We start from the raw sequence: 10,249 nt of genomic DNA on the forward strand, positions 1-10,249 counted from the left end.
GAAAGTAAGTGACCGGAAATTACGTTGCGGTAGACCGGGATAACCCTACTTTTCAGGATCGCCTCTCCTCCTACTCTGCCTGTAAATAATGAGACTGGACGCTTAGCTTAGCCAGCATTTGCTCGCTAGCCTGCAAGGCTGTGCGTATTCTTTTATTATTAACAATGTTTTTTTTTACTTTATAAAACACGACCCTTGATGCGGATCACACAGACATAACTGGAAGGTGGGACTCTCAAGGCGAGGGTAAGCAGCCCTCCCAACGAAAGCACTTAGCATTAGCGTCCCTGCTAACACGCTTGTATAGTTCTACAGCGAGCTTCTGGACAAAGCTCTGTATACTTTGATGGACTGACTTGTATATTTGAAGGCATGCATGGCCAACCATTTAGCCAGATAACGGAGTCTTAATTTGAGCCACAATAATTTTTAGTTTGTCGTTTCTTATCGTTTGCATGCATAAGTGCAACTAAATAAGATACGATGTAGCTGCTTTTTAATTTGCACTGGGGTGTCACAGCAGAAGCCCCAACAGTGACAGTCATACGATTGAATAATAAAATACTATGTGCATCCGAAGTTTATTTTAGATTCAAGCAGTTTGACTTGCTGTGTGTGTGTGTGTGTGTGTGTGTGTGTGTGTGTGTGTGTGTGTGTGTGTGTGTGTGTGTGTGTGTGTGTGTGTGTGTGTGTGTGTGTGTGTGTGTGTGTGGATAAAAGTGACGACATGCATCAATCTAACCTTTTTAGGTGACCCGTTTTGTCTCCAACCTCTCAGATCCATGGCAAAGTGGCTTAAAGACTATCTCAACTTAGGCAGCAGTAGGCGTGACCCACCACAGCCCCCAAGGCCCGACTACACAGAGAGTGAGATCCTGAGGGCATACAGAGCTCAGAAAGAGTTGGACTTTGAAGACCCCTACCAGCCCTCTGATAAGCAGCTCCAGAATGGTGGCTATAAAGGCTGTAGTACAACCTTGAGCCTCCCATCGTTCCCTGCATTTGGCTCTGTTCTACCGAATGGAGTGGAGGTAAGACAGTTGGCCCAGTGTTTCCCCCTTGTCCTGTGTTTCTTTAAGTGTTGTCACTACTACTCCTACTCGGCCAAGAAGAGTCATAGTATTACGTGTAGGGAGAAAAACCACGCCTGTATATTCAGTTACTGTTTCGTGTGTGTGTCGTGCAGGTCAAAGTGGTTTCTCCCAAACACAGACTCATCAAAGTGGACTCTCAGGAGTTTGGGCGCTGTGCTAACCCACTGAGCCCAGTCATCGTCCACGAGGAACCGGTAAGTCCTTTTACTCCTTCTAGTTAGTTCTGTCCCTTTGTGTCCCTTTTGCTCACCTGCTTAATTGGATCAACCTACCTGTCTAAAAAGATGCCTTCTGTAGTTTCTCACCCTCTCTGGCTCTCTCATCTCCCTCTCTCTCCGTTTCTCTCAAGCTGTTTCTGTCTCTCTCCGTTTCTCTTGAGCTGTTTGTCTCTCTGTTTCTGGCTGGCTGTCTCTGTCGCTGGCTCTCTGTCTCTGATTGGCTGGCTGTCTCTCTGTCGCTGGCTCTCTGTCTCTGATTGGCTGGCTGTCTCTCTGTCGCTGGCTCTCTGTCTCTGATTGGCTGGCTGTCTCACTGGCTCTCTGTCTCTGATTGGCTGGCTGTCTCTGTCGCTGGCTCTCTGTCTCTGATTGGCTGGCTGTCTCGCTGGCTCTCTGTCTCTGATTGGCTGGCTGTCTCGCTGGCTCTCTGTCTCTGTCTCTGATTGGCTGGCTGTCTCGCTGGCCCTCTGTCTCTGATTGGCTGGCTGTCTCTCTGGCTTGCTCTGTCTCGGTCTCTCTGGTCTCAGTCTCTGGTCTCTCTCTCCGGTCTCCAGGTCGTTCCGTCTGCCCCAGCCGCAGGCGACCAGGACACAGACTACTCGGACCCCTTTGATGCCCGCCCGGACCCCCGAACACGGACAGACTGGGAGCCCAGCACTGCCCCCGACAGCCGCAGCTACATGGAGCCATTCCAGGCCCAGAGGATCATCTCAGGTTAACTAACGCTGCGTTAATTAGCCTTATTAACTGTACTCTACTAAACACCAGGTTAAATAACACTAACTGTACTTTACTAAACACCAGGTTAAATAACACTAACTGTACTTTACTAAACATCAGGTCAAATAACACTACTTAAATAAATGTATTAACTGTACTTTACTAACCGCCAGGTTAGTAAAGTAATTCAAGTATCTTTCTAAAGTTTCCTAAGTTTTTTAAACTTGTCTTAGTGTTGTAACTGAGGTCTCATGATCTATTATGTAAAGTCTCTGTTGTTTTGTTTTATAAATCCCAAAAAGTGACATTGGTCTCTGTTCTTCTGCAGAGCTCCAACTCAGCGCGATGAGCGGCGACGGAGACCAGCTGTACGATAACCCGTACGAGGAGAGGGAGCGGCCCTACCACCCCCACCACCAGCCCCCCGGCCCCCAGGGCCAGGCCCTACCCCAGGCAGAGGGCAGGGAGAGCAGGCTGCCGCAGGACGACGAGCGGCCCGCCGACGAGTACGACCAGCCCTGGGAGTGGAAGAAGGACCACATCTCTAAGGCCCTGGCCGGTACGTGGGGGGGGGGGGAGACTACCCCTGGGAGACCAGCGGGGGGGGGGGGGGGGGGGGTGATATAGAAGGGAGATACCGTGTGAAGCTACTTTAGTCGTGATATGGCTTGGTCGCATTTAGCTTTGGGCCGTGTTACTCGTTGGTTCATATTTCCTTCTTATTGATCTTCATTTGTTGCAATCTATTTGATTTGTGCATGACTGTAGACATAGTTGATATGCCATTTTTGTATTCTTATCGCCTCTCCTTTATCTTATTCAGTCTCATTATTATTTGCATTGCACGTTTGATGTGAACCCTTGATTTGACCGCTGTATCCCGTGAAAGTCTCTGAAGGACTGAATGCTGCTCTGTTCTCTCACTCACTCACTCTCTCTCTCTCTCTCACTCACTCACTCACTCACTCACTCACTCACTCACTCACTCACTCACTCACTCACTCACTCACTCACTCACTCACTCTCAACCTTTGCCCCTCTGTCTGCAGTTCAGTTCGAGGGGGCAGAGCGGGAGCGTTCCCGGGGGCACCCTGAGCAGGCCCGGCCCCCCAGGGTCAGCCCCACCGCCGCGCCGGGGGGGTCCGCCACGCTGCGCATGGTGGGGGACACCCCGCCCCTCCTGGGGGAGAGAGTGGACCCGGCGATGCCGCTGGAGAGACAGGTGTAAGTCAATTAAATCATCCAGCAGCCGCTCGGAGCTTACTGCGTACTGAAATAACCATTAAGGCTCAGTCCTGATCGCAGCGACCCGGGTTCGATCCCTGCCCGTGGTCCTTTCGCTGCGGGTCTTCCCCTCTAGCTCCCATACCTTCCTGTTTTTCACACTCTATAATAAAGCGTATGAATCCTGAATCACTCTTTAAAAAAAACAAACATTGAACCTTAAACACTTCCTGTCATTGAACCTTAAACACTTCCTGTCATTGAACCTTAAACACTTCCTGTCATTGAACCTTAAACACTTCCTGTCATTGAACCTTAAACACTTCCTGTCATTGAACCTTAAACACTTCCTGTCATTGAACCTTAAACACTTCCTGTCATTGAACCTTAAACACTTCCTGTCATTGCCCTCCTATCCGCGATCCCCCGACACCGTTTGAGGAAAAACGCTAACTCTGCTACTATCTCTCCCACTGGCTTTAACCCCACCCCCCCCCCCCAGGTGGTACCACGGAGCGCTGGGCCGCGGCGAGGCGGAGGGGCTGCTGACGCTGTGTAAGGAGAGCTCCTACCTGGTGAGGAAGAGCCAGAGCAGCCGCACAGACTTCTCCCTGTCCCTGAGGTAGGAGCGCCACCTGGGGGGCTAGCCGTGTGCCGCGTGCTAGCTGTGCCGCGTGCTAGCTGAGCCGCGTGCTGGCTGTGCCGCGTGCTGGCTGTGCCGCGTGCTAGCTGAGCCGCGTGCTAGCTGTACTATAAGGCCTGTGCTGTGTGCTAGCTGTGCCGTAAGCCGTGTGCTGTGTGCTAGCTAGAGCGTCAGGCCTTCTGAGCCCTTTTGGTTCAAACAGATGTGTATCCATATTATCCATCAGGGATTAAACAAGAACGTCGTAGCTTTTGATGTTGACCCAGGTGGGGCTGTGAAGTTCAACATAGTCTTCGAAGAATCTGCTTCCTTTTTAATTGTCAACCTTCTTCCCCCCCCCCCCCCCCATTAGGAGCTGTAAGGGCTTCATGCACATGAAGTTCAGCCTGTCCCCAGACGGCCGCTACGTCCTGGGGGAGAACAGCCCGCCCTTCTCCACCGTGCCCGAGGTCATTCACCACTACACCACCCACAAGCTGCCCATCAGAGGGGCCGAACACATGTCCCTGCTGTACCCCGTCATCGTGCAGACCCTCTGACACGCGCACTCACACTCCCTCACACACCTGTTGCTCCTGAATATGGCTTGCTTCACACTGATCCCTGGTCAGTGTTGGTCATCTTCAACCTCGATCGCTCCTCTTCCTCTTCCCTGCGAACAGGGGCATCTAAACTAGTTGGCTAGACTAGTGTCCTTCTAAACTAGTTGGCTAGACTAGTGCCCTTCTAAACTAGTTGGCTAGACTAGTGCCCTTCTAAACTAGTTGGCGAGACTAGTGCCCACTGCCCATCTAAACTTGTTTGCAAGAGGATTGCCATTGTAAACTAGTTGACTAGATTATTACTCACTGAAACTAGTTAACTCGACCTGGCATCTAAAATAGTTTACTAAAGTAACCCTTCCATCCTAACTACACTACCCTAGTTAATTGACCAGTACCCATCTTACCTTGTTAAACACTACTACCTATCTTCATTAATAAAACACTAGTACCAATTTCCACTAGTTAAAAAACTAAACAGTAATATAACTCTGAACTAACTTAACTAGTTAAGCGCTAGTCTTAACTAGTTGGTTTGACCAATAGTCTTACCACCTTGACTTTAGTGTAAATTGAACCTAACTATAGCAAACATCTTAACCAGTTAACTTGACTAGTACCCCTTACCAGTCTAACTTGTTAACTACCATCTTAACTAGGTAACCAGACCGCCCGCTCCTGCCTTGTATATGGTGTGCACTGAGCCTGCCACAGTCTCTGCCTTTTTTTCATTATTTTTTATTTGAACATGATATTTATTTCTCCCCCTGGCGCTGGTGGGACTCGCGTCTGTTTGAAACTGTTACGGGGTCAGCAGGGGATTATGGTACTTTGAGTTTTAGCTGGTGTGGAAGTTAGGATAGCAAGTCATCTTCCTTGACATGGATGCCTACGGATGGCCTTGTTGTGTCAATGTTCTCCCGTTTCAAAGGGGCCTGTATGAGCAGGTGAAATGAGTTGGCTTAGCACAATGACAACACTAGTTTAGAGAATGACTGCAGTATTATTCTATTACAAGCTTGTTGCTTCATGACTGTTAGTTTTGGCTACTGAAGCTTTGCTTGTTTCTCTGATGTTGTTTTCAAACGATGTGTTCATTGACTGATAATAAATTGTTGTTTTTAAATATATGATCGTGTCTTCCTTTCTTGTGACGTGCTGACCGTTTTAAATGTTAAGTGCCTTGTAATTGAACACGTGGGCCATCAATAGGCACGTTTCGTTCTATGGAACTTTTTTTTTTAATGGTCAAAGTGAACGCGACCGAGTGGACACCTGATCCCAGGTAGAAACCTTACCTGTGCAGCTGACGGACCGCTAACTTCCGCGACAGCAAGGTAAGCACTGTACTGTTATCTGCTAAATAGAGGTCCGTTGTAAATCTGATAGTGTTTAGGGTTATCGTAGATATTTAGTACATCTGATACAAATTTGCGGTACAAAAGTAATTTGCGTTTGCATCAAATTTTTTCAAAATAAGATGCAAATGTAACATCGGACTGCAGCTTGATTCTGAAAGGCAAAGGTTCATGTTATAACTGAAGACCAGCTTTAACACGTTTATTTTAGTTTTCCTTTCTAATCGTTCAGGAAATCCTGGTTATGGAATATTCAGCGTAATTGTGTAGTTGTGCGCAAGTTTTAAAGTACGCAAATATGGCCATTGATCCGCATTAAGGCACTGTACGTCTTCATTATGTGAGAGGTATTATTTATTTCATTCATTTTGAGGAGTCCTCTGTGTTCCAGTCACATCCCATAAAGGGAAATTATGATGGACTGCACAGCTATGAGTATAAAGAGGGATTCTTCAAAAAGTGACATGGCTTTGTTAACCCCCCCCCCCCCCCCCCACATCAGTGGTGTCCATGGCAACCCGGCTAGAACAACTGGCTGTTCACAAAGCCAGCCTTCTCAGATCTCCCGACCGGTGGGTTTGCATGATGAGTCTCTTCCCATTGTTTCATTGATCTGCTTTCTATGTCCATCAGTCAGCGATGTCTCATGTCTTCTCAGGCGTTCTGTCTACTGGCTCGACGAGTTGGCACCAGTGAGGACTTCCACGACAACATTTAGTACGTGTCTGTCTGTCTGTCTGTCTGTCTGTCTGTCTGTCTGTCTGTCTGTCTTGTGGACGACCAGCCTCTACCACAGCTGTTTGGTTCACCTCCCTCTGTGGTCAGGGTTCCTATGGACGCTCTTATTGTCTGTGTTCACCTCCCCCTGGTGTGAGGGTTCTTATGGACGCTCTAATTGTGTGTGTGTTCACCTCCCCCTGTGGTCAAGGTTCTATATGGACGATCTTATTGTGTGTGTGTTCACCTCCCCCTGTGGTCAAGGTTCTATATGGACGCTCTTATTGTGTGTGTTCACCTCCCCCTGTGGTCAAGGTTCTTATGGACGCTCTTATTGTGTGTGTTCACCTCCCCCTGTGGTCAAGGTTCTTATGGACGCTCTTATTGTGTGTGTTCACCTCCCCCTGTGGTCAAGGTTCTATATGGACGATCTTATTGTGTGTGTGTTCACCTCCCCCTGTGGTCAAGGTTCTTATGGACGCTCTTATTGTGTGTGTTCACCTCCCCCTGTGGTCAAGGTTCTATATGGACGATCTTATTGTGTGTGTTCACCTCCCCCTGTGGTCAGGGTTCCTATGGACGCTCTTATTGTGTGTGTGTTCACCCCCCCCTGTGGTCAAGGTTCTTATGGACGCTCTTATTGTGTGTGTTCACCTCCCCCTGTGGTCAAGGTTCTATATGGACGATCTTATTGTGTGTGTTCACCTCCCCCTGTGGTCAAGGTTCTTATGGACGCTCTTATTGTGTCGTAGGGCTGACAGCTCGCGGGGCTCAGCTATGCAGAGGCAAACCGCTGTGGTCGACTCCGCACCCACTCAGGTAAACTACAGGGTGGGGCCAGGTTCACGGAGGGCCAGGGGCCCGGGTTCCTGTAGGCCCAGCAGCCATGTTGCCTCAGGGGGCCCGGGTTCCTAAAGGCCCAAGCCAGGGGCACCACTTACCCTAGGGCAGTGTTTTTACCAAACCTTTTTTCTGGGGGCCCATTTTTTTTTAATTACAAACCATCGCGACCCAATTCACAATAGGCCTTATCTTTAAAATCATGAGAACAAATTTGTGCATAAATTAACATTCCTGAACGTTTTAACTGCCAATTCCGCATCCCCTTATATATTGACTTAAACCAGCCATTTCAAAGAGATAAATCACAACTTTGTTTTATGCACTTTTTTATGAAACGTGTATTATGAAAACATTATACAGATATTAAATACTCTGCCTTAAATGAGACCGAATAAATGCATTTAGGCGGAGTTCACATCTCCTTGTTTTGGCTATCTCATTGTTGTTATTTCCTCTCACAATGTACATTAGCCTTTCACCTAGATTCAATGTTATAAGTAAAATTACAGAACGATACAAACATTCAGTACTATCAAAAACATGCTTCTTGTTGAATTTTTTTAAAATGCTAATGTGTAAAAAATATAAATATACTGTATATATAATAAAATAAAAATCTTCAATTTATTTGGCGTCTTTGGGAAAGACTGCCCCAGGGCCAGCAGGTCCATGTAGGGCCAGGGGCCAGTCTCTGAAGAGGGGCCCCTGGCCTATGTGTGCCTGAAAAGAGTAGCTCTACTGTTTTGACACTGCGATGGGGATTGATATTTAAATGGCAAAAAAACACATAATTACAGATCATTTCTTAGAATACCTCAAAGTAAGAAGGGTCAAACACGCTCAGATTCATCCCCGTCTCCACGGGCGCTGTGTTGTGTAACAGGATCCATCCTCTGTAATGTAACGCTCAGTGAAAACACTGGCCTCACCAGCCCGCCCTGGTTCCTCTTAATATCCTACATTCATAGTAGTGTGGCCTCCAGCACGTCGGCCAATCACCATCCTGCATACTCTCCGGTGGGACGGGATCTCCTCTCTCTCTCTCACCTTGTCTCCCCCCCCCCCCAGCAGGTCTCCCGTCTGGCGGGTGAGTGAAGGCGCCCTGAGGGCCTGTGCCTCCCAGCGTGTGTGTGCGCTGGCCCTGCCGCGCCCCCCTGCTGTGGGCTGGCTCCCGGACCGCCCGCCGCCCCCCCCTGTGAGGGTTAGGGGAGGGGGCCCAGTATGTGTATGCACCTGTGTTTGCGTGTCTGTACGTGTGTGTTGGTGTTTATATAATATGCTTGTGTTTGTGACTTTGTGTGTATACATACAGTATGTACCCCACAAACATAGACACATCCATGTATAACGGTGTATTTGTGTGTGTATATACAGCTTGTGTGTATATATATCTGTGTGTGTGTATATAACCGGTTTGTGTGTGTGTGTGTGTGTGTGTGTGTGTGTATATATATATCTGTGTATGTGTGTGTATATATATATGTGTGTGTGTGTGTGTGTACATACGCTGTGTTTGTGTATTTGTGTGTCTGTATCTGAGCGTATATATATTTGTGTTTATATCTGTGTGTGTGTCTGTATATGTGTGTGTGTGCGCCCCCCCCCCCCCCCATGCTCATACCTGTGTGTGTTTATATACGGTGTGTCTTTCCGTGTATATATCAGTGTGAGTGGGTGTGTATATACGTGTGTGTCTGTGTGTGCGTGTGTAAACGTGTGTGTGTGTGCGTGTGCGTGTCTGCAGCGTGCCCATTCTTTGCCCCGCGGGGGTGCTACGTCTCGTATCCTCCAGCTGTCCCAGCCAAGGCTGAGGCCGCGGGTGGAGGCCACGGACGGAGGCCCCAGGCTGAGGCCGCGGGTGGAGGCCACGGACGGAGGCCCCAGGCTGAGGCCACGGGTGGAGGCGGGTCAGGGGTTCAGGACCCCACCCATCGCCCGCAAGACGCCCGCGGCCACGCCCCGCGTGGAGCAACTCGCTAGTAAGACGGCAGCACACAGGACATGTAATAATAATGATAAACAAGAGACTACATTTATATAATAAATACAATAACGAAGGTGACGGAGGCTGGCATCTGTTGACCAATGCCTGTTTTGGCCGATTTACCGGGTATGTGTTCGGCCGTTCAGTGATCTGATGTAGAACTGGTGTAGAACGCAGACATGAACTTGCGATGTTGCCAACCCTGGATGCTAACTCTTGCCCTTTGTCTCCTTCTCCTTCTCTCTCTCTCCCCCTTCCTCTCCCTCTCTCTCTCTCTCTCACCAACTCTCTCTCTCTCTCTCACCCTCACCCCTCCCTCCCCCTCTCTCCTTCCCTCTCCCTCTCTCTCTCCCCCTCCCCCCCTCTCTCCCTCTCCCACCCTCCCTCCCTCCCTCTCTCCCTCCCTCCCCCTCTCTCTCTCCCCCTCCCTCCCCTCTCTCTCTCTCTCTCTCTCTCTCTCTCTCTCTCTCTCTCTCTCTCTCTCCCCCCTCCCCAGCCCCAAAGCGTACCCCCCCCGGGTACCTGTGTGGGCGTCCTTCCAGCTGGCCGGTGCCCGGGTCTGTGCGCCGTGCGGTGCCCAGCCTGAGGGTGCGAGAGCTGGCCAGCCCGAGGCAGAGAGAGGCTCTCTTCCAGGGCTACGACCCCTACGCCATCAGCGCCGGCGCTCTGCTAGCTAAACCATCGCCACGGCTACAAGAGCTGGCTCTCCCCCTGCCCAGGAAGTGCAGGAGCGAATGAGAGGGGGGCTGTTAGCCGGTCTGGCCGTCACTGCTTAGCTTGGTTTTCTCCATCATTTCAGCACCATGATGCTTCACCTGTTTTCATACTTGTCTCAAAGTCAGAGATCTGTTTGGTTCTGGAAACAGCTGGAAAACCCTGGAATGCTACGCGACACAACTTATTACA

The 10,249-nt window shown here is 49.4% G+C and overlaps 2 protein-coding genes across 2 annotated transcripts; both read left to right on the plus strand.

The window, feature by feature from the left end:
• The first annotated feature begins 36 nt into the window (after positions 1–36).
• Positions 37–5,575, plus strand: LOC130383054 (SH2 domain-containing adapter protein F-like). The gene is made up of 8 exons (XM_056591070.1): positions 37–246; positions 779–1,031; positions 1,187–1,288; positions 1,867–2,026; positions 2,361–2,591; positions 3,082–3,256; positions 3,759–3,878; positions 4,252–5,575. The coding sequence occupies exons 2-8, from the start codon at positions 783–785 to the stop codon at positions 4,436–4,438; spliced, it is 1,224 nt and encodes a 407-aa protein (XP_056447045.1). The 5' UTR covers positions 37–246; positions 779–782; the 3' UTR covers positions 4,439–5,575.
• A 734-nt stretch (positions 5,576–6,309) lies between these two features.
• Positions 6,310–10,081, plus strand: spmap2 (sperm microtubule associated protein 2). The gene is made up of 6 exons (XM_056589757.1): positions 6,310–6,371; positions 6,458–6,516; positions 7,269–7,335; positions 8,431–8,554; positions 9,152–9,338; positions 9,840–10,081. The coding sequence occupies exons 1-6, from the start codon at positions 6,310–6,312 to the stop codon at positions 10,079–10,081; spliced, it is 741 nt and encodes a 246-aa protein (XP_056445732.1).
• Positions 10,082–10,249: the final 168 nt, after the last annotated feature.

The sequence above is a fragment of the Gadus chalcogrammus genome, chromosome 5, assembly GCF_026213295.1.
Source record: "Gadus chalcogrammus isolate NIFS_2021 chromosome 5, NIFS_Gcha_1.0, whole genome shotgun sequence".
NCBI classification, from domain to species: domain Eukaryota; kingdom Metazoa; phylum Chordata; class Actinopteri; order Gadiformes; family Gadidae; genus Gadus; species Gadus chalcogrammus.